This window comes from Crocodylus siamensis, chromosome 1 (assembly GCF_052110815.1).
Source record: "Crocodylus siamensis isolate JL-2025a chromosome 1, ASM5211081v1, whole genome shotgun sequence".
Classification (NCBI taxonomy): domain Eukaryota; kingdom Metazoa; phylum Chordata; order Crocodylia; family Crocodylidae; genus Crocodylus; species Crocodylus siamensis.
The window spans coordinates 156,908,379-156,933,490 of record NC_143395.1 but is presented as its reverse complement, the minus strand read 5'-3'; the positions used below and the strand labels follow the sequence as shown (position 1 = coordinate 156,933,490).

General features: G+C 43.1%; 1 protein-coding gene across 5 annotated transcripts in view; it reads left to right on the top strand.

Moving 5' to 3' along the window:
* Window positions 1–25,112, top strand: part of KIF6 (kinesin family member 6) — a 421,087-nt gene that overhangs the window by 342,380 nt on the left and 53,595 nt on the right. For all 5 annotated transcript variants that reach the window (XR_016442273.1, XM_090046733.1, XM_090046752.1 and 2 more), the window contains one exon: window positions 22,685–22,735. Coding sequence is in view for 4 of the 5 variants with exons in the window: in XM_090046733.1 (XP_089902859.1) it covers window positions 22,685–22,735 (51 nt within the window). In the remaining variant the exon portion in view is untranslated. The remainder of the gene's footprint in view (window positions 1–22,684; window positions 22,736–25,112) is intronic.

Sequence of the window (25,112 nt, the reverse complement as noted above, 5' to 3'; positions counted from 1 at the left end):
GGTTCTTGTCCGCCCATTTGCTGAGCATGTCCAGGTCACCCTGGATCACCCGCCTGTCTTCTGGTGTGGATGCTTTGCCCCAAAGTTTGGTGTCATTGGCGAACTTGGCCAGTCCACTCCTGACTCCAATGTCCACATCGTTAATGAAGATGTTGAACAATATGGGTCGAAGGACAGAGCCTTGGGGGACCCCACTGGTCACAGGACACCATGATGAGTGACTGCCATCAATTACTACCCTCTGAGTTTGACCACAGAGCCAATTTGCCAGCCAGCGGATCATGGTGGACCCAAGGCCACAATTGGCCAGTTTGGCCAAGAGGTGATCATGGGATACCAGATCGAAGGCTTTTTTGAAGTCAAGATATATAACATCAATATCTTCTCCCTTGTCCTGGTGATTGTTCACCTGGTCATGGAAGGAAATGAGATTGGTCAAGCAAGACCTACCTGCAACAAACCCATGCTGGCTATCCCTCAGGATGTTGGTGTCAGCCACTCCATTAGGGATGGCCTCCTTAATAAACTTTTCTAAGATTTTCCCCAGGATAGAAGTCAGGCTGATGGGCCTATAGTTAGCCGGATCCACTTTCTTCCCTTTCTTGAAGATAGGTACCACACTGGCCTTCTTCCAGTCTTCGAGCACTATACCAGAGCACCAGGAGTTTTCAAAGATGCGTGCCAGGGGCTGGGCTATGATGCTCGCCAGCTCCTTGAGTACCCTGGGGTGTAGATTGTCAGAGCCGGCTCACTTGTAGGTATCCAGCTTCTCAAGATGTTCCTTCACGAAGTCAGCATTAATGGAGGGCAGGGGATCTCCCTTACCCACACCTCCCTGTCCCGTGGTGGGCATGAGCATCCCATGTGACTGATGAATATGAGCCACCAATGCCAGACCGCAGCCAGCAAGGCCAGCCAGACCTTGTCATGCATCCAAAGATGCATCTCAAGCCAGTCCCCCTCTATGCAACATTGATCAGGCTGCAGCTGGAGTACTGTATCCAGTACTGGGCTCCACACCTTAAAAAGGATGTGGCCAGCCTGGAGAGGGTCCAGAGGAGGGCCACCCACTTGGTGAGAGGGCAGCAGGACAGGCCTTATGGGGAGAAACTGAGAGACCTGAACCTGTTCAGCCTCAGCAAGAGGAAGCTGAGGGGGAACCTGGTGGCTGCCTACAGACTCATCAGGGGAGATCATCAGCAAATAGAAAAAGCCCTATTCTCCCCAACACCATGGGGAGTGACAAGGAACAATGGTAATAAGCTGATGGAGAATAGAGATTAGAAGGCAATATTTTACAATTAGGGTGGCCAAAATCTGGAACCAGCTTCCCAGGGAAGTGGTCCTCGCCCCTACCTTGGGCAAATTCAAAAAGAGGTTAGTTGTTCACCTGTCTGGGGTCTTGTGAACCCAGCATTCATTCCTGCCTATGGCAGGGGGTCAGGCTAGATGATCTGTTCAGGTCCCTCCTGACCCTAGCTACTATGAAGCACCAGGGTGCTTACCAATGCTCCCACCCACACAGATATACACAATCTCCTGCTCCCTGGATATGTTCTATGGAGACCTCCCTAGGCAAACTCCTTCTCTTTTTGCTGCTCTCTGTTCCCTGCTCCCATAGTTCACTAGGGGCTGCCTTTTTATAAGGCTGCGTATCCTAGTTCTACTCCACAATTACCTAAACTAGTCCCATCCAAAGCAAGCCCTGTCACTCAGCCACTTCAGAAGGGGGAAGAAAAGAAAAGAACAAAAAGGGGAGGGAGGGAAAGAAGAAAGGAAGGAAGGATGGATGGACCACAAGAGGGAAAAAAACTACAAACACACACCAGGCACCAGGCAAGCACTTGAGCAGCAATCAGCCACCCCAAGTCACTAATACAGAGAAAAGCCTCTTCGAGGCAGTCCCACACCTGAGATGCTTATCCCAGAGTCACTGCTTTCTGCTCACCTTACTGAGGTTGCTGCTGAACCCCTGGAAACATGCTCCACCTTTGCATTACAATAGCTTATTCTGGTAGCAATTACCTGAGCAAGAAAGACTGTTGAGATCCAAGCCCATAGAAGACAATTGTGGATCCTGTAAGCAACAATTTTCTCTTCATTTGTATTTATACAATGCTTAACATAATGATCTGGATGGAGGACTCTTCAAGTCAGAGGTAGGCAATTATTTTGGGCAGAGGGCCGCTTACTGAGTTTCAGCAAGTCATCAAGGGCCACATGACAGGCAGCCCAGGCCACATTAATATTAATTTTCTAAAATCTTTTGAGGGCTCTGTGGGCTGGATACAATGGCCTGGCAGGCCGCATCCAGCCCCCGGGCCGCATTTTGCCCATCCCTGCTCCAAGTTCTACTGTAACACAGATAATAATATAACAAACAACAATGTGGTTATACTGTGCAGACAAGACAGAAGTTAACCTTATCTTAAATTTGCTTAGAAAATCATGCTATTGAGTACAGTGATGTAAAATAGTTCTAGTTAGCAAACTTCCAGTAGTAATATAAATAACTTTAATAATCAGGGAGAGTGTGGACACAAGGAGTGGGGAAACTGTTCTTTTGTGGGCTGGGGACTAAAACCTATATCATTTTAAAGTGATGTAAGTGATGGGTCATTGAAACATTGAACTTTCTATATCGTATATCTCTATCTCTCTCTATTATTAACCATCTATAAGAAAGGCATAGGAAAGAAATTCCAGTAGAGTAAGATGGAAGACAGCAGTTCCTGAATGATAAGATCAGTATTTTCCAGACACATCCTAATACCCAAGAATTAGCTGAGTTGGCATTTCAGTAATGTTATGGCAGGTGTCAACCTGGTAGTCTTCCAAGTTCTTTTTTCTTAGCATGCAAGCAAATGTTCAGCTACAGGAAAACATACTATGTTGTTGTTGGGTGCTATGCAAGTTTCTGTGTGTAGATAGTGGTCCATGAAGAAAGTCCTATGTGACCAGTGGGAGAATTTACTTTCTACATTGGTCTTTGATTATTCTTCTCTTGATATGGAACTGTTCTCTGGGAACTCAGCATTAGCGCAGAACTAAGATTCCCGGAAGACTGGAAGATTGTTTGCCTCCTGTTTGACCATTTCTGTTCCAGAACTGGTGTATAAGTGTAAATAAAGTAAATTACCCTTGGCATGCTCCAAGACTCCATTGATTTGTCCTCTGTTGTCAAGAGCGTAGAAGGCCCCAGACATCTGCTACTGATTGGCAGGGACTCAACATCGGTCTCAGGACAGAACACAGGTGTCAGATGAGTGGGTAATATTAGCACATCTGACCATGCACAATCTGAGGTATGTAATCTCTCCCAGACTATCACTTTTGACTAACATAATAGTTAGATTAGCCCTTCAAAATCTGCTATCATCTGTGAGAAAAACAATAGGGAACAACAGGCCATGAGGACAAATAGTCCCCCAGATGTAATTTCCCAGCTGGGACATTATTCAACATGGCTCAGTGCCTGAAAGCCCCAGTCTGTTTCCAATCTCTAGGTCAGTTTCAAAGTCATTTTTGTAACAAACCAGGCATGTTTATGTGTCCACCAAAAATAGCAGTAGCCAGTTAAAGTTGAAACTATTCAGAACAGCAGACAGGCTTCAAATTCTTTCTCATTAATTCCTTGGCACAATATTTTGCTATATAATGCTGAAAAAGATTATAATTCAGATGTGTATTTGTTTTGGCTAAATCTCTAAATGCCATGCCATTGTGATTGCAGTTTTAAGTTGATCTCTAAAATGTTACATCTTGATATTTGAAAAGATAGTATTAAAAACAAAGGAAAACAGCTGAGTTTCTGCAGTTTTGCTTATAATCACCTTGTCGCTAGCTGGAGCTTGTTGCTCATTAGAAATGTAATTCACTGTGCATTAACTCTGTTTTTCAGGTTTTTACTGCTCTTTTCATTTTTATTTGATCTCATCTTTACCTATTTATCCCTAGTAGTATCACTTATCATTCACCATGAACCCACTGTATAAGTTCTGTTCCAAACAGTGCCATAGTCAACAGTAACTTTTGAGACTGAAGTTAAAAGAAACCTCTTCCAGGTCCCATCATGCACAATATCAAAATTATCTAAGCCGGTCACATTTTTAATTATTTTTTCTTATGAAAGCAGTATAGTCCAGAATAGGTGTAATATATCAGTTCATTAGGTAGTTATCAAATGGTAGTTGCCTCTGGTTATTAGAAACTTAGAATAAACTCAATCTTGGGGTGAAAGACTTGCTATTTTGTTATTGTAGCCAGCTGGCTTCTAGCAAAATGCAGTTACATAGATATAATCTTTTTCCTTGACAATTCAAGGCAAGGGTCATGTAAATAAAGATTTTGTCCATTTCCACTTGTCAGTGTAGAGTGAATCAAGGAATCAGAGAAATCAATGAATACTCTTGTTTTTAATTAATGAGTTACAGTCTCATCTGATACTCTGACTCAAACTCCAAGTAAAGTAGACTGGAAAGTAGCTCAAGGTTGGAAGTCGGTTTCCATGTGTGCATCTAAATGGCACCTGCCTGGATATTTTTTGTTCTGACTTTACACCGTGGATATATAACTGATAGGCCTATGCAAGTAGGCAGCTATTCAATCCAGCTTCGGATCCAGCCGCTTCAGATGTCAGCAATCCAATCCAGAGCTCAAGACCAGGTTCCCACTTCAATCTGGCCGAAGCAGCTCCAAAGCTTCGGAGCCGCCACGGAGATGTGGCCATAGGGTATAATGGGGAATCAATGAAATATCTATAACTTTGTTGTTTTTTGTCTGATTTGGATGAAACTTTCAGGGATGGTAGCCTCTGCTGAGAGGATTAAGCCTGCTAAGCTTCAAGATGATTGGTGCAAGGGCTCAGGGGGAACTGCACCCCAAATTCTTGAAAGCAAAACTCATGTCACATGTATGTGTTACACCACAGGGGGGTGAAAGCTGCAGAGATGGAAACTCCTGGTGAGTCCATGAAGCCTGTCAGGTTTCAAGGTGATAGGTGCAGGGGTTTGGAGAGAACTGCACCTCAAGCTGCTGACAGGCAAAACTTGTGACATAAATGACCCTGTGTGTGTTACAGCACAGCAGGCTGAAAACTGCAGGGGTGGTGGCCCCTGATGAGGCCACAAAGCCTGCCAAATTTCAAGGAGATAGGTCAGGGGGGGTCCCACCTGCCAGACTCCTCCTGGAGGTGCGAGCCCCCAGATCTGCACACCGGATGAGAGGAAACTGCCGGTGTTGCCCATACCCAGCGCTGGTCCCGGATGGCAGAGGCAGCCTTTTCTTATCCAGCGCAGAGATCCAGGGACTCGCACCCTTTTCTCATCTAGTGGCAGCATCAGTCTTCCCCAGCACTGGGCACAGGCTGCGCCCAGTGCTTGTCCCAGGCGGCAGCCTCCTGTCATCCAGCACAGATCCAGGGGCCCACACCCCCAGGAGGAGTCCAGCACAGCCCTGCAGCTCTGCAGCTACTGGAGATGTGGGCTCCTGGATCAGCACACAGGATGAGAGGAGGCTGCCACTGCTGGCAAGTGTCAGGAGTTGTGTTTTGAAGAGTGTGAGGTGCAGTTTCCCAGAAACCTTTGCACCAATCTCCTTGAGACTTGGCAGGCTTCATGCCATCAGAAGGGGCTATCATCTCTGCAATTTTCATCCAAATCACACAAGAAATGACAAAGTTTTAGGCACTTTCAGGATTCCCCATTATAGCCTATGGGCAAATCGTCAAAATGCGTTGAAACAGTGAAACAGTTTCAATGAAGCAAAACAGGACGGTGCTTCCAAACGAAATGAAATGGTGAAACAAAACACTGTCCCTTTGAAACGGATGTCGAAACAAAACTATGCTGTTTCACACCACCCTAATGCACACCTACATGCTCACATTGCAGAGTAAACAGAATTCCAATCTGGTTTTATGTACTAAATATCCCACTTAAGTTGCCATTTAGGGAAAGGGAAATAGACTTCTACTCCAAGTGCAATAATTGCATGGTAGTACTGCATTATAATTTTGAGGCTACGTTTGATCATCTTATTATTCATATTACTTCTCTGCAATCAGTAATTATGATATTAAAATATACTGCAGTACTTGATAAATATCAAGGTAGAGAAAATGTATAGTAAATGAAACAAGCAGGAAAAACAAACAACAATAAACTGTGTGTAAAGTATTCTACTTTTCTCAAAGTGGTAGAGACCTTCAACGCTAGGTTATGTTTCTTTTAATTAACAAACATCTCAGAGCACTGAGGTAGTACAAACTAAAATAGGCTGGCCATGAATACATGTGTTGTCTCTCCAGTGTGTTGGCAATCCCCAACAAGTAACAAAGATAGCAAAGCTGATGTAGTTTCCTCTTCTCTTCTCATGCAACCCTCAGTGCAAGGTGGATGGGTTTGTAGGTATCAAAGCAGGTAAAGGGAGTTATCTGGGTACAATGTACCTCATCAATCCCTTGTTGTCATATGATCTGGTATTCTTAGTTCAATTTAGGGCTAGACAGAGGATCTAGGATTCCTAATATATTTCTGATAGCTGTCCTCCCAATTTTGCTCCTTCTAGTAGAAGCTAGATGCAGCAAAAATCTGGCATGGTGTAGAAGACCTTAACAGCAGCATAAAACAAGTCTAAAAATGGTTCTGCTTTTGCCAGTGCAAGTTCTATTATGTTGATGCTGAATGTGGTTATGGTTTCAGAATAGCTTACAATGAAAATCTTTAAAAATATATTTTTAAAGCTTTGTTTTATAGTCAGTGCACAAGCTATGGGCCTCCTTAAAATATGAATAAAGTGTTCATCATATAAATTATTCAATAAAAAATTATGTTACAGATTAATGTATTTAACCAGCTGAGAAATATTCTATATCTTAGAAAGAGGAACATCAGTGATCCATTCTAATCTGAGTAGGTCAGTATTTTTTCAGATTTGATGCATTTCAGATCATTGTTATTTCCTCATTAATACAAATGAGGATCTATTCTTTAGAAACAAAAATATTTTCAGGGAAAAATATGTTCAGAAGAAGCAACAGTGAACAAATTTTACTTTTGATTTGCACTAATGCAGATTAAGGTTTTCTCCAGCTATAAATTGGTAATTTAGAACTTGGATCAGCACCTCTTACAAATGGGAAGTTTTTCCATTCATAAGCTAGCTATAGAATAAAAAGCAGAAGATGTGAAATCTTTGGTGCATTGTAGAAGAGCCAGTCCCACTAAAATGGAATACAAACATAAATGTAGATACATTTTAATACCACATTTACTAATGAAATACAGATAAGATATAAAATGCTGAACAGTACAGGTAAGGTACATTGAGCAAATTATTAAAATCTGTAAAATGTCTATTAGTCTAAAGAAATAACCGTCTTATTAACATTGGAAAATGTTAAAAAATAATTCCTTTAAATTCTAAAGTCTTTAAAAGCCTCTGATAGGTTGGCACCCTGTAAGGGAAAAGGACTTCTCACATAGATTTCAAATTAAGTTTTAAAAGAGTGCTTTTCTTGGTTCATGTGCAAATAGGCTGTGCAGCAAGAACCATGGTTCAAGGCTGAAGAGTAAAGATTCTTAGTTGAACCCAGATCTTATTCTATTGCCTGGCTTAATATTAAAAAGCTTACTAAATAAGGCCAGCATTTTTTAAAATCTTCCAAGTAGGTTCTACTCTAATTACTCATGGGTCCATCCTGCTCAGTATACTGTGTAACACAGTGGCAGAGAGTAGATGCTGAAAGGGAGAATGATCTGGGTATGATCTGGGGTTTTTTTCCATTGTTCCTCTCTCACTTGCAGCCTCCAGCATTTAGGACAAGGACAGACATTCAAAAAGCCTGACCCTGAATTGATTCAATCTTTGCAGGTTAGTCTAACCTGGCTAGGCTAAATCACTTTGTAACTACACAGAGATTCCAGACATGCAGGCACACGCCTGCAGTGGCTCAGGTTAGAAGTCAGTGGATGCTAGAGTAGCCCTCCCTTCCCTTCTACAGTACTGATCTGGGGGGAGGGGGATGGCCAGGCCCCTGGAGAACGCTCTGATTAGCCCAGCAGGGAATTAATAACAATGTTTATCACCCCATTAAGAAAACAACAGAGAGACATTACCAGCTACTAGGGGTGTGCAAAATGGGCCATGTTCGATTCAAATTTGGCCCGAATCAGAGACAGTGATTCAATTCATTGATTCAGATCACTGTCCCAATTCAATTCGGCCAAATCTAAATCTGAAGATTCGATGCTGATTCAGAGAATCAGCAATTGAGCCATAGACACAGCTTTAAATGTTTTTTCTACATACCTCGAGGTACCTGGCTTGGCTCATGAGTGCTGCGATGGTGGGGTAGATGGAGCATCCCACAGGAGTACAGTGGGACCCCCTGCGTGCTCAGCAGCAAACCTGAAAGTGGACCGGAAGTACTTCCGGTACATTTCCGGATCCACTGCTGAGTGTGTGGGGGGATCCCCCCACACACTCTGCTGATTCAGCAATCAGCTGCAGGAGGACCCCAAGTGCCCCCCCAGACCCAGGCAGCACCAGTTGCCAAGGCAGGGAGTGGGGGGGTCCCCCATGCACTCCCTGGCAGACCTGGGAGTGGACCAGAAGTGCTTCTGGTCCACTTCCAAGTCCGCAGCCGAATGTGCTGCCCCCCTCATGCTCCCATGGGACGCTCCATCCACCCCAGCATCTCAGCATTCATGAGCCACATGGTACATTGAAGTATGTAGAAAAAAACATTTGTGTCTATGTCCGAATCGTCAAATCTCTCCGAATTGATTCAGAGGGTTCCAATTCGAGTTGGAGGGATTAAACCATCTCCTGATTTGGTTAGGATTCAGAGATTCAGCCACCAAATCTCCACCAAATCAAATCAGCAACCAAAGCTTCACACAGCCCTACCAGCTACCTGTTGATTCTGCCTATTGATTCTACCTGTTGACTCAGCATGGACTCTAGCCAGCTGTTGATTCTGCCTATTGATTCTACCTGTTGACTCAGCGTGGACTCTAGCCAGCATGTGGTCTTCTAGCTAATACACAGACACCTCTCAGCAAGACAGAGGGGAGGGGGGAATTCCTGCTTAGCACGGAGTGTTGAGTGGGAGATGGGGGAAGCAGTCTACAGTCTCTGCAGAGCTGCAGCCAGGGAGCAAAGGGGAGGCGCCAGCCCTGCTGTGGAGCAGAGAGCCCTGCCCAGCTGAGAGAGCATGCTGGGATGCTGGGAGAGTCTGGTTTATCTTAAACCAGCAAGGGGTCTGGGACAGACATTGCATAAACTGGTTGATTCAAATCAGTTAAATCTGACTGTTGATGCACCTCTGTGTGAAAAATAACTCCCTTTTGTTAGTTTTAAACTTAATACCCACTAGTTTCATTTTATGACCTGTATTTATTGTATTGTAAGAGAGTGAATAATAAATCCCTATTTACTTTCTTTACACCATTTAGTATTTTGTAAACTCTGATCATGTCCCTCCTCAAGCATCTCTTTTCTAAACTAAGTAGTCTTTTTAGACTCTCTTCATATGGAAGCCCTTCCATACCACTGTTGCCCTTCTTGGGACCATCTCTAGTTCCTCTATTTTCTTTTTGATGCCTGGGGACCAGAACTGGGCACAATATTCAAGGTGTGGGTGCACCATAGATCTATAAAGGAGCATGGGTATGTCTAAGAGATGCTTTAAGCTAATCTACTGCAATGTAGAGTACATGTAGATGCTATCTGGGAGCAATTTGCTCCCGGTCAGCCCAGACAGGAGGGGGTCCACTGCTGCCTGGCTAAACACCATGTGGCTGGGAGCTGTCCTGTCTGCAGGAGCAGCTGTATCTCTGCCACGTGGGGTTTCAGACCCAATCCCCATGTGTTGGGAAGAGATATCCCCACCAGGCTGCATCCCCACTGAATGGGGACACCTCTCCTGGCTACATGGGTGTTGGGTCTGATCCCTATGTGGCTGGGACACAGCAGTCCCAGCTGCTGGGACAGCTCTCCCCCCAACCTCCTGTCCTGTGCCAGCTCCCCCTGGCTGCTACAATGGGCCAGAGCAGGGCAAGGGGGTGCTGCAACATCCCTAGTCTCAACTGCTCTGGTTGGGAGCAGATTTTTCTCCCAAGACAGTGCACATGTAGACCCTTTCTGGGGGCAGTTTACTTTACCTTTTTTAATGCACAAAAACCTTGCAGTGAAGTAACAGCACATGTAGATGCCCCTAATGACTCCTGGATCTCTTTCCTGTGTGATAAGAACTAATATAGAGCCCATCATAGTGTAGGTATAGTTTGGGTTATTTTTGCCTGGGTACATCTCTTTACACTTATCTACACTGAATTACATCTGCTATTTAGTTGCCCATTCACTCAATCATGCCAGATCCCGCTGTAGTTCCTCACAGTCCACCTTTATCTTTACCACTTTAAATAATTTTGTCACCTGTAAATTTGGCCACCATGTGCTGAACAATTATTTTTTTAATGCTATACCATAATGCCATTAAGCACCTTAGGGCCTAGTACAGTTTACACAATTCTGCTAGAAAATATAGAAAATAGAGAAAATATGATAACTGATGGCTAAGAGCTAAAACAATAGGAGGAACAGTAAAGAATCTTATCCTGACTGGTTCTGCATTTTCAATGAGCTGCATTTTCAGTTTTACGTGTTGGTGTTTACTAAGTATTAGATGACTTATTTGAATAATTTTTGCCTTAATACTAGGCAAGTCTACGTGAGGCATTTACTGCACAAGAGACTAATTAGCTGTGTGGTAAATGTTGTACATCTACGCATGTTCCCCTATTAGGCTGGAGTAAACTAATTTACTCCACAGCAGGATAGTACTTGTAAATACTAGTACTTGATAGTAAATACAAGTACTATCCTGCTGTGCAGTAAAAAACTCCATGGCAGCACACATGTAGATGCTGCCCCAGCTGGCTGGGGATGAGGGTGCTTCAGTGCAGAGGCTGCCTGCCGGCTAGCCCCATGCTGAAGCACCCTAATGCCCCAGCCAGCCTCTCTGCAACACATTGAGCTGGGGGAGCAGCCCCAGGCTGGCAGGATGACCCCCTGGGTCCCATTCCAACTAGGGCTGGTCTGACCCAGTTCAACGTGCTGCAGTCCCAGGCACATATGAAAACAGTGTGCCTAGGAGCAATAAATTATTCATGCCCCTTAATTGCAAGTGTCGACATGCCCACTGTGTTAAAAATAAAAACTATAGTTCCTGATTCTCCACTCTGTTATGCCAGTTTTAAATTAATTACTGCCATGTGATTTCAAGATTGGGGATTCAAGTTCACAGACTTTGAAGATGGGAGAAAACCTATTAAATTCCCCAGTCTGTTTGTCAGAGCTGAATCATTCCCTATCATGAACCCAGAAAAGCCCTTGTAGAGAATATTAAGGAATATTTACTAACCTGGCCAGCATTCACACAATCTTCACAATAGTAAAATACAATACATGGTGTTTTCAGCTTTAATTAGTTCTTAAATCAAATAGGATTAGTGATGTCAGCACAGCTGTTTCTTGATATTACAAGAGTAGACTAAGCTACAACAATAAGCTATTGTATTATGGAGCCATCCTTACAGTGTTATAGTTAAGGCTGCATGGAAATTTCAGAGCTGATGATATTCACATGCATACTTAAATTGTCTTTAAATTGCCATGTTGCTTGAAAAATAAGGAAAGATTTGTCAAATGCAAAATTGAATAAATATGTGGTCTATATTTTCTGCATAGATTCTAGTTCAGATTTTACTGTGACAGCAGTATGGTAAGAACTGTCAAAAAGGGCTTTCCTGAGAGCTTGGTGTATATTCAATAAATGAGAAACGTACAGAAGGAGGAAAAATGTATTACCCTCATTCTAACCTGGCAGCTAGAGCCTCCCAAAGACCTGATATGTCCTAGAAACCTTTTAGCATTTTACAGTTCCAGACCCTTCAGTTCAAGAGTAAATTGGATGCTTATCTTGCTGGGATCCTATGACCCCAGCTGACTTCCTGCCCTTTGGGCAGGGGGCTGGACTCGATGATCTCCCGAGGTCCCTTCCAGCCCTAATGTCTATGAAATCTATGAAACCCTCAAAAAACATTTTTGAAAGCTTCTTCCATAGAGGATCTTATGCCATACCCATCAACGTCTTATCTTCCAGACAATTTTGTCTCATTTGAGCAAACTGAACACAATTCCCAGGCAGAAACTTGGGCAGGTCTGGAACTTGGTTATTTTCTACTGGGTAGCCACTGGCCAGAAAGGACCGCAGACCAGACTAGACTCCAAATTGATTCACTGGTAAAATAATTGTGCAGGGTCCCAAACATAGTAGTTTAACAAAATCTTGCTTTTCTGTCTGCCTTATATTTAGATCTGGTTACATTTATTTCACAATATAAACCAAGACCAATATGTTAACACAGAAGTTTGCTCAGAAAAAGGAAACAGTTTTCTAGTTGCCTGTCTATTATTTAGTCTGAAGAAGATTATATGGAGAAGACTGCAAAAGAATATTAGGCTAGAGAAGAGACAAATTAGGAAGAACTTGACAGGTCTTCAAATCCTGAACTGTGGTTGTAAAAAGATGGTGATAGACTATTCTCTGTAGCTTAAGGGCACAGGATAAGTAATGGTCTTAAAGTACAACTAGGAAAATTTGGGTTGGATTTGAAAGGTGGTTATGCAGTAAAATTGATTGTCTAGAGAGCCTGTGAAATCACCACCCACAATCATTTTTAAGAACAGATTAGTCCAGTGGTTCTTAATCTTTTTAGACTCCAAGCACCTCTTCATAACGTTTTTCAATTTAGCGGCACTCCATTTAAAAACTAAATTTTATTTTTACAGTGCTTATGTCCTCAACCCTACGCCACCTTTAAAAGGATCGCACAGGCTGGCAGGTTGGACAGCAGCAGGCAGGAGACCCCTGATAACGTAGGGGGCACACAGTGCTTACTGCTGGCAGAAGCTGCTCCATGGGGCAGGGCTGACTAGAGAGCTTCTGGGTGAGTCATTAGACCTCTGAAGGAGACAGCTGTCCCTGCAGGACAAAGAGCGGGGTGACAGTGCCCGCTGTTTCAGAGTCTGGTGCCAAGTGACAGCTGAGAGGGGTGGCTGGGTGAGGGCTCTGCCACTGTAGCTGCTCTTCCAGGGACTTGAGTGCCAAGGTGCCTGTAGGCATGTGGTGAGGCTGCTTCAACACACAGTAACTACAGCATTGTTGGAGCAGACTCAATTAATCGAGTCTGCTGGAGCATGCTAATTAGTATGCTCCAGCAGCCTCCACATCTCGTATATTAGCGTCCCTGCACTTCAAATGGCAGTGGTGGGGGTTTAACTAAAGTGTGTCAACAAGCTTTAGTTAAAGCGCCCTTGCCACCACTTTGAAGCATGGGGATGTTGATACACAAGACGCTGCAGGAACTTTAATTATACACCAAGCGGAGTCCAATTTTCCCAGTTGTACTCTGAGAACCCCCCACCCCACCCCAGAACATGTAGAAAAAAGCCCCCACTGCCCAGAGCCAGTACTGTCCATGGCCCCCTCCCAGCAGCATGGGAGGAGTGGGGGAATGAGCTGGGCTGAAAAAGTGTGCCCCCGCATGTGCTACAGGGGGCCACACTTGAATTACAGCTGACTACTTGGTCATTTTGAAGTTGCTTGAAATCACCACTTGGTCAGCTTGGAGTCACTTGAAGCATGGGGGCAGATGGAGTGGGATCTAAGCTGTTCAGTGCAGCTTATTCCCCTGCTTTTCCCATGCTCCTGGAGCTGGTTGCAAATGCCATGGTGAGTGCTGCTAGGGTAGGCACGGGGTGCCCAGCATTTGGAGGAGCTAGCATTTGCCTCCTCTCATGGAGGCTGGGTTCCACAACATCCTGCAAAGGAGCCTGCAGCACCCTGGTTGAGAATTATTGGGTGAGACAAACACTTGCCTGAAATAGTTTAGATAGACATGATCTTGCCTAGAACAGGAGGTTAGGCTAGATGGCCTCTTGAGGTCACTTCTGAACCTATTCTTCTATGATTAGGTGCCTATGAGCCAGTGTCCTTTTTCTCTATTTGAGACTTTTTTGAGTCACAGACATTTGAACAAATGAAAAGCACCATGTAAACTGTTACATGCCCCTTTTAATTTATTTTCCTTACTGCATCTCCTTATGTTAACCTTCAGAATCTGTCTAGATGTAAACTGCATTCAGTTATACCTAGAAACAGCCAGGGTATTAAAGACTAACCTGCAATATCAGTATTAAGATAGAATTAGCTTATAGGGTAATGAATCCTTACCCATATGGCATTATTTTGCAACTACAATTATGGGCAAGCTTAATATATAATTGTGGATAAATAAATGTGATAAATAACTGAGCAACAACTTCCAGATGTTCTTCAGTTGCCTAAGTTACCCTCCGACACAGGAAAAGATGTTATGATTTGAATACACATACCTAGAAACTTAGGGCTTTAGGGTAATGTGTGATGGGGCACAATCACAACCTGTGCTTAGATAGCTAGTAAGGTAACCTCAGCCATGAACTTCTAAGAAGTAACCTGAAAATATGGGATGTCCTGCATTTTCAGAAAGATAGCTTAAACTTTTGACACCAAAGAATATAAGTGCAATGGGAAACTTGAGCAGTTACTAATTCACCTGAAAATCTATGTGCTTAATTATGCTCGGGGCCTCAAGTTTCCATGATTCTGCAGCCAGGGAATTTACTGTGGAATTCACCATTTGCTCCACAATCCAAGTGTTCCTTCATGCCCTGTCCAGATTAGATCAGGTCAGATTATTAAAAAAAATAAATAAATGCTTTCAACCAACATATTTTAAATGCTAAGGAAGGCATTGTTTAAATATCTTTCAAAATGTTTCATCCGGTCTTGGTTAATACTAAGGAGGAGCCTCTAGGGGCTACTTTAAGTTGTGCCCACTCGCCCACAGCTCTAAAGGGTTGTTCTGGGCAGTAGTGTAACTAGACATAGGTGACTGAGGCACCAGCCCCAGGTACTGATTTAGAGGGGGCATCACCATAGCAGCCCCCAGGGAGCCTGAACTTGCTTGGGGAGGTTGCAGCAGCAGCCAGTGCTTCCACAGCAGCTGCAATGGCCTCTGTGAAAGGAAGAAAGTATTTAGCACCATCACCTTCCTTCTCGCCAGCACTCAGCACCACCACCCTGCCCAGGGCACCAACATTCCTAGGTACACTTCTGCTTCTGGGAGTGAGGGACTCTCTGTTTACAAGAATGATATGGTTTCCTCTTTCATCCAAAAACCTATTATTGCACCCTGGGTCTGACATTTATTAACTTTAGGCCATATTTTCATAACAGCTCCTTTCAACTGAGGCCTGTTTTTCAAAAGAACACAACCATTTGAATCAAATGTTTTGAAAGTTCAATCATAAGTTTCACAATGGGAGGCAGCAAAGCTGAGCATGTTTGTCTATTGAGCATGAGTTAATTGCCAAATGAGATCTGAGATATTTTGGAAATCTTCATTCAGAAGCTTAATATAGTCATGAGTGATTTTGAAAATGTGGCTCTATGTGATTTGGGAAATTCAGTTCATGTTCCTATTTCTGCATCTGTAAAACCTCCTTCCCTGAGGCTGTGAGGAGTAGTTAGGAATGTTTTTTTTACAGTTCATTGAAGATACAGCTGTAACTCTGTGCTTCCATAGTATAACTCTCCTCAAAGGTGGACCTTATGGGTGCTTAATACTATCCTAACCTACTAATGGGTCACGCTTGTTAAATCTAGAAGTTTAGGATCCAATTTTCAGTAGCAGCTATGTATCCAGAGCTGTCATATATGTGACTTTTGCTGTAATAGACTATTTAAGTTCAGAACAAATTTCCCCAGTCAAAGTGGGCAGGTAACACTTGCTTACATACCATGGGTTTTGTTCCTCTCTAGTGATTGGACCCAGTCTTACAAGTCTGTACAGTCTGCCTCTTCTATGAAAATGACCACTAGAAGCAGACAGGGTATCACATGGGTGTATGAAAATTAGCGTTATGTCTTCTCTTTGCAGCTCTGGGAGCACATAACCCTGCACAGAAAAACAAAAATCCTTCCTTGTAATCCTGTGTTTATTGCCTGCCATAGAGCCCAGACAGGGTAGGAGATTCTCAAGATATATACAAAGAGCGGGGACTGGGATGGAGAAAGTTTAGCCAAACATTTTATATAATCCAAAAAAACCCCTGTAGTTTAGAGGGAGCGAAACAGCAGTGTGAAGATTTAATGGTCTGCTGAATGAAAGAGCTTAGTGGGCTAACACCACATTTGGAAGTGTGTTTGTGTAATGATAAGAAGAAATTACTTGAGATTTGTGTAATTATTGACTGCTGCCACAGTCCTGCAATCCAAAGTTAGAAGCGGATTGACAAAAAATTCCAACCACCTGTTTAAAAACACCCACTTTTGAAGGGTCCAAGTTAAAGTTGTTTGCAATGTTTTACTTTGCTACTTTCAGTCATTTCATACTTAAATTTTTATTTTTCATATTTTCACAATGCAGTATTTATTTGAAATGGATTATTAGGCATAAGACAAACTTTAAATATTATGATATTGATTCAAAAGAAGCAGAAAGTAATCTTTATCATCAGTATTTCTAAAATCACAGTATATTCATTTCTTTATCAGTCAGTTTGTACAGTAAGTCAAACAATTTTTATGTGATATTTTGGAAAGCAGCTCGCTCCAGATTTCTGAAATGGCCTGAAAAAAAAAGTTCTGAAGACAAAAAAATAGAAGTTATTATAAATGTTTCTTTCACATAATTGTTCTTCATTCAGGCTAATTACAGACATTCAAGAATGTCTTGAAGTAACTACCAGGGAACCCCTTGGGGTTACTAGAAACAACAGACATAAACTGAAGGAGAGCAGATTTAGATTGGACATCAGGAAAAAATTCTTTACAGTAAGGGTTGCCAGAATCTGCAATGGGCTTCCTAGAGAGGTGGTGCTCTCCCCTACCTTGGAGGCATTCAAAAGGAGATTAGACAAGCACCTGGCTGTGGTTACTTGACCTCGGCGCTCTTTTCTGCCCAGAACAGGGTGTCAGACTTGATGATCTAATAGGTCCCTCCCAACCCTAGAAATCTATGAAATCTAAGAAGCCTGAGGCAGAAGCGCTTTAAGTATAGCACTGTAGCACTAGGTTAGAACCGAATACACATGTGCTCCTTGGTGTGGGAGGCTCGGAGCCTGCCTGCACTGGGGGAGGCCAGCAGCCTGGGGGCACACACACGTCTCCTAGGGGAACTGGACCCGATGATCTCACAAGGTTCCTCCCAGCCCTAAACTGTGCATCTGCAGGAGCAGCCAAACAGCTAGCCACCCCGAATGCCCAGCGGGGCTCCCATCCCCAGCCCTGCACCTCTCACCCCCCATCACCTGGCTGCAGCTGAAGGAGTGAGGGTGGGGGAATGGAGCCTCTGTGCCCTACGGACACAGCCTATTCAGCTGCTGGGAAAGAGACCCTGGACTCCTTCCCCATTAGCCCCCCTGGCTGGGCTGTGCTGGGATCCAAAGCTGTCACTGACTCGGGTCATTGACCGCCAAGGGGGCGGTACCAGCCCAGCACTTAGGCTGAACACAGGAGCTCTGCTAAAAGTGAGGGAGCAGCCCTGCACAACACCACCTGGGTTGGCAGTGATCGCACTTTATGTTAATCCTCAATGGGATCTAGCACAGACCTTCAATAAAGCATTCTAGCATAGTGCTTTAATCTAATACCTCATCCATCGAGGGTTAACTTAGAACATGATCACAGAATCATAGAATCATAGAAGTCGGGTGGGAAGGGACCTTGTAGATCTTCAAGTCTGACCCCCTGCCTGGGCAGGAGAAAAACTGGGCTCAAATGATCCCAGCTAGGTAGGCATCAAGCCTCCTCTTAGAGACCCCCAGGGTAGGAGCCAGCACCACCTCCCTTGGAAGTTGGTTCCAGATCCTAGCCGCCATGACAGTGAAGTAGTTCTTACGGATGTCTAATCTAAACCAACTCTCCAGCAACTTGTGGCCGTTATTCCTTGTTATGCCGGGGGCGCTAGGGGAAACAAGGTCTCTCCCAAACCCTTCTGGTCCCTCCTAGTGAAGTTATAGATGGTCACCAGGTCCCCCCTCAGCCTTCTCTTGTGAAGTGATGATCTGCCATTTTTTAAGTGCTCTAAGGGCATTTTTACACATGTCAAGTCTGCTCTGAAGCAGTGGATATCCAGGACATCATGGGGCAAAAGGGATGTATATAAATGCCCTAAGAGCTGTGACAGCTTTCGAGCACTTTCTGCCTGCTTAAAGCTAGATAGGTGTAATGTCTGTACCTAGCTTCAGTCTGCAGGAATACATAATTCTGCAGTTCAGCAGAGATTTTACGTGTTTGGTATTGTGTTCAAACTCCTACACATCCAAGCTGAAACCATTCTTTTTTAATCAATGAGAAGTGCTATCAAGTTATGCAAGTATTTAATGACAGGAACTGCTCAAAATGGATGTTGAGGCAGAACTTGGAATGATTTGGTTTCATACTAGTTGCTTATTAATGATATGTAATCTGAAAGGAGTTATACTATTTAAAACACTGATTATGAAGTTTAATTAGCAGCTTTCTTGCATAAGATGCATTCCCTTGCTCCTCATTATGATTCCCTGTTTGGCTTCCTATTTTGTCTTCTCCATGCCTTTTGTCTCTTGTCACAAGGCTAGAGGTTTCTGTTACCATTTCATCTTTTCCATACCTCAGGATGGTACATGTGTCCAGAAACACAAGCCAAAACCAACAGATTTATCACAGCTCTAATGACAGCTAACTGCATGCTGAGTGAATTCTTAAATTCCCCAAAACTGCTTTTTTGCCAAAACATGTGGAGTTGCAGCATTCAACATTTTATTGGGACTGTTATCTCCAAATGAAGAATGACTCCACTGGAAAAAATGATTTGGTATCAGCTGCACAGCTATTATTAGCTGCTTGTTTGGTGAGACTTCAGAAACATAATTAGCCATATGGAGAGAGCTGATTGCCAAGTCTTAAATTCAGTTTTTGCAAACCACATTTAAGAGCTACCTTGTCCACAGCTTTACACTACTGGGATCAAGAGACTCATTTTTGTGCAAGTATGTGAGTCTTCATTTTTCTTCAGATAAATATTTGTATTTGTGACGATTATAGAACTGGCAGTACTGAGGGCTGAAGTCTTCTGCTTGTTTACATAAAACGGTCTATACAGGCAACAGTGCTGCAATTGTCCCCTAATTCTGCCACTAATGAACTTTCAAGTTGGCCTCAGGGTAACCTGTGCTCTGAAAGGAGTTACAAGTAGAGCTGGTCAGAATTGGTTTCCCCCTCAGAAAATGTCAATGAAAACAAAACTAAAAGAGTATCTTCTTCAAAAACGTTCTATAGAAAATCTCAATTTTTGTCAGAAACTAGTTTCAGGTGGAAGCAGCTCAAATTGAAATATTTCAGTCTGTCAAACCAAATTGGCTGTGCTCAACTTTAACCTGTGTTTGCCTGTGTCATCATGTTCCCCTTGTGCCCTTGGGACCAACGACTTTGGCCAGGCTAGAATCTTCCTCAGAAAGTTTACTACTAATTGGAGAGAAATTAAACTTGCTGTTTTGAAAATCTGTGTACTATCTGGACTCCTGGACTCAGATGAATGCAACCCCTTTTCTTGTGACTGAGGAAGAAACCCAATCAAAAAAGACTTGCATAAAGGGCCAGTACTGCAGTTCTTGGCAAAATTTCCTTTACCATTTCCTTTATCATTATATATTAAAAGGTAGGCTCTTATTCCCCTATTGGCTTCACTTTTGGAGTTATGGTGCACAAGAAAGAATGATCTATTCCAGCTGTTACTTGTTGTCTGAAGACTTCTTTACATTCAAAAGTTGTACCACTTTATCTATACCAATTGAAGTGGGACAACCTTCTAGAATGGGGGCAGTTATATTAGAATGAGGACTCTTTTAAATAATATACCTACTCCCATACATAAGGGAAATAACTATGTCAATATAAAGCCAGGTTTGCATTTGGAAGGTTTGACCAGTATAGTTAGTATGCCACGCTGGTAAAAGTCTCCTAGGATGGACTCAGCTTAAACCAGCAAAACTGAACTTTCCAGCCACCCACACAATTTTCCCCTCCCCTATCTGCTCCTCAGCAGAATAAATTATATTAGTGAAAGTATGGTTTTGCCAGTATGGATATGTGGTCATAAATCACACTTCATCATGCCCCTGACTGAAATAAGTATTCCAGAAAAAAATGTACTGTAGACCTGGATTAAATCATCATTATAACAGTATAAGCAGTGTAAATGTGTTCACACTCCAGGTATAAATATTTTGGTTTAAAAAAGACACAGTAAAATAGTTATACCAACAAAATTATTAAATTTACACCAAACCTGACTGATCTTAGCCATGTTTCATGTCCAGGTGTGGGACACATCTGCTACTGATAGTGTTAAGGAAATTTTTTTCTAGTCTAAGTGTTATTTTTATCTTAGTAACTAATATCAAAGTTTGTACAATCATATATGCTGAAAGTGTTCATCCCTGTAATCAGTTTGGGATAGATGGAGTAGAGTACTGCTAGCTGAATTCTTCCTTTCTAACTGAATTATTTTTAAAATATCTTTGTTATGTCACTCAGGGAGCTAGTGTTACAGTGTTGCTCATTCATCTTATTTAAACCTGGGGTTTTATTGGCTGAAAGGAACTTTGGGTGCCTGTACACAGCACGTTGGAGCAGACTCAATTAATCCAGCATCCATGATTAATCGAGACTGCTGGAGTATGGTAATTACCACATACCAGCCAGCCTCCATGTCTCATGTGTTGGTGTCCCCAGGCTTAAAAATGCAGCGGGAGTACTTTAACTAAAGCTTGTTGAACAAGCTTTAGTTCAAGTGCCCCTGCCACCATTTTGAAGCATGAGGATGCTACAGCACAAGACACTGCAGCACTTTTGTTAGAGCACTTTTGGAGCACCACCCTGCTCTCCTGACCATGCATAAAAGTGCCCTTTGGGCATGTCTATACAAGACATGTTAATGCACCTTAGCCTACTTTACTGTGCAATAAGGGTGCATGTCTATACATGCACACCCTTACTGCACAGTAAAAGTGGCTAATCATGACTACATTTGATACCTGCAAAGGCAGGTATCAAATTTAGTCACAGTTAGTTAATGTGCACTAATGCACATGTAGATGTGACCTGGCATTAAGTTTAGTGCTGTGTCTGCCCTGCCACTAGGGAGCCAGCCTGAGGCCAGCCCCAGGGCTCCTGGCTGGGAGCCTCTTCTGCCCCAGGGCTGGGTTGGCTCTCTGGCAGCCCCTAGCTGCAGGCTATAAAAGCCTGCATCCATTTTTTCCCTTGGGGCACACCACACAGACATCCCCCCAGCAGGGCCAGCACCTGCTCCCTGCTGCTGCTCACTCAGCACTGTCTCCTGACCTTGTAGATCCTGTGGTGAAGTGTCTCTGTGGTGTAGCTCCCAGTCCCTGGCTGTGCCCCTGTGCTGGGCACTGCTGGCAGCTACCTAGGGCTGGTATCATAGGGACAGCTGCACAGGGACCCAGAGAGCTGGTGCAGGACATCATGTCCTCACCATCCTTTCCATCGAGCCCTGGCCGTGCATGCCCATGCTGACTGCCCAGGCCCCCAACTGGACCCAGGAGGAAGTTGATAACCTCATGGCGCTCTGGGGTGGTGCCAGGGTGCTGAGGCAGTTCAAGCAGGGTGGGCGCTCTGTTTAGAAATCAATTTAATCTGGAATCCCAAGAAGAGAAATTATCCCTTCTTGTTCTCAGAACAGGCATACTTGTTGGAGTTGTATATTTTTGTTTTTGTGCTTTTGTTGTTGTGTTTTTTCCTTTTATTGGTTCAGCTTTTAACAATGAGCAATGATTATCCATCTGGTAATCTAATTATGGTTTGATATAGTTGGCAAACTACACCAGTGTCACGGGATCAAGGGCGAACTTAAGAACAGAAGGGTGAAGGAAATTGTGTAGGGCATGGGAGCATAACTAGGAGTAATGGGATAATGCGATTAAGTAATGAGGAATTCTGAGTTTATATTAATGACATCTTGACCCTGAGATGTGTTAAGCAGTGGAAGCTGCAGAAGCTCTATCACATGGGACATTAATATTGAGCTGGACAAAACATGAAAAAAGGTTCTGCAGGGAACCAATTCTGTACTGGCAAAGAGATGGACTAGATGACCTAATAGCTCCTTTCCTTCTCTAGCGTCTACAAGTCTGTTTGAATGAATACTTGGAATTCTATCTGTCTTCTGCCTTCCTTGGCCTTCTCTTGTATCTAACAGCAGGAGATCATTATCCTGTGAAAGTGCTTGACTTCATTGAAAGGAGACGGCTTAATTTCCACTCTTTCGTACTGGATAAAGTTAAATTTAGGATATATAGGGCCAAATCATGTCTGCTCCTGTTTAGTTGCGTTAGACAAGTGGGAGAGAGCTCCAACAGCCATTTCCTCCCCTGTGGACTCCATAGGAAGTACCCTTAATTTGGCTAGCTGCATGGGCAACTTCAAATAGTGCGAGGTAACTAATGACTTTGTAAGTCTATGAAAGTTTGAAACCTCTTTAACCATTTGTATTTGTGTTTTTCACAGACCATCTGAAAGAGGAGATAACCCAGCGCCACATGCAAAGGGCAGCTCTAGGTAAGAGCAGGATATTCTTTTACAGTGAATTTACATCTGTTCACCAGAGCGCCCCAAGGGATGACGAGGTCGAACGGTCACAAACTCCTGCAAGACCGTTTCAGGCTGGACATAAGGAAGAATTTCTTTACTGTCCGAGCCCCCAAGGTCTGGAACAGTCTGCCATTGGAGGTGGTTCAAGCACCTACATTGAACACCTTCAAGAGTAAATTGGATGCTTATCTTGCTGGGATCCTATGACCCCAGCTGACTTCCTGCCCTTTGGGCAGGGGGCTGGACTCGATGATCTCCCGAGGTCCCTTCCAGCCCTAATGTCTATGAAATCTATGAAATCTACATGAAGTGAAAGGACAGTGTATGCAATATGAGATCAAGTAAAATATTTGGCCTTTGTTTTTCATATTTTCTGCAGTAGGTGATACATTTTCCTCACAATGTGTAATTGCCACACATCACCTTTTCATATCTTTCATGAACACTGTCAAGATTTTACTAACATGATAACTGATGCCATAAGCAGTAAATGAAGTTATTAAAAAACTTTGTAAAACATTCTGCTTAAAAAGTGACCTCTAAGGCTGCTTTCAGATGTTAAAAAAAGCAGTGCTTTACTTAAATTGATCACATTCCTGTGCTGAGCCCAGAACGTGCCCAGAAGAGACAGTGTCTTAGTTGGACCTGGCTTGCCCGATGTCTGTGTAGATCAGGCACTTTAATGGGGCTTTTTGGTGCTTTTATCTAATAGCTGATTGAATCAGCTTTAGGTAAACCTGCCAGAAAGCCCCAGCAAAGCACCCAATCTATACAGATGCTGCAGAGCCAGGTTGAAGTAACATACTGCTTCTTCCAGTAAAGTACACTTTGGCGGGGGGGGGCGGAGGGGGTTGGTTTTTTTAACATGTGTAAGCAAAGTTAGTTTTTTTTAATGCCAAAACAGTGAGAGACAGATCTGAATCCTCTCTGTCCTCATATTTTTTGCCTTCTTGGATCCTCTTAGTTCTGGATTTCAGTTAGTACTAAGATTGGGTATCAGCTTAGCCATACTGCAAGACTCAGCTTAAGGTGCTTTCAAGTCCTCCTTATTCAGAGATTCCCAGAGATGAGACCCATAGTTCTTACTCACCTGGAAAGCTGGAGTCATTTTAGACTGTGCTGCATCTTATTGGACTACTAAAACCAATATCTTGCTTTTGTAAGATAGCCAGCACTTAGATCTGGTTTTCTTCCAAGATTCAAACAATGTGCTGGAGTACCCTTGATCCTAGCAAGAAGGCTGAAAAGCAAACTCAGCAGAACTCAGTACAGAGCCATTGAACTCAAACTCAAGACAGAGCCAATGAATTGGTCCCTAATAGAGGCCAACAAGCTGGTGGCCTGACCTAAATGACGCAGCACTGATAGCTCCTAATAGCACTGTTCAGCTGTTACATTTTAAAATTAAACTAGACAAATATTTTTAAAATGCTTGAAAAATAATATATCAGCACAACTGCCAAAGGGACAACAGGAGCATTAATAAAAGTTCTGATGCCACTAGCTGAAATAAGCTAGAGGAAATGGAGCTTCAGATTGTATAAAACCCCACAGCAAATGCTTAGTTTGATAAAGGAGTGTTTAGAAGTCAGTTTCCAGAGGACTCCAGTTAGGTGTCACGAGTATGTACATTCAAAAAGTGTGACTCCATATTGACAATATTCTGTAGAAATGTTGTACGTCATTTCTTCACTTGCTTATATAGAAGTTTCATAAAATGAAATTTAACACAAGATTATTTCCCTAAAGGCCAACCCTTATGATACAAGTCATGAAGGGCTTTTATACATGTGCTCCAAGAGTGTGTGTGTTGGGGGTGGGGAACACTTTAAGTAGAGCGGTTCTGCGACCCGCCCGCCACACTGAAAATCAGCAGCAGGGGCACTTTATTTAACTAAAGCTTGTCAAATGAGTTTCAGTTAAAGCACCCCCACCACCATTTTTCAGCATGGGGATGCTGATGCACATGATGCTGGAGTCTGCTCCTGCAGACTCAATTAATTGAGTCTGCATGTGAGGTCCATCAGAGCAGCCTCACTGCATGTGAGGTACATCTTTAGGTACCCTAAAAGCCAAAATGCCAAACTAAGGGCCTAACTCCCTCAACTTATTTATTCAGTGCCTGAAGTTCAAACTAAGGATTGTGACATGAGCACAAAATCTGAGTTGTTTTTTAATGTATTTCAAAATGACTATAGAATATTTAATATAATTGTTACTTGTGCTCAGATATAGACAGTATACAGATTTTACCTACTCTAAAGTGTTAAGTTCTGAAGAATAGGCATAGGGAGGAGGAAAAAACACCAGCATACCCAAGGTAGAAACAGCATGCATTTATTAT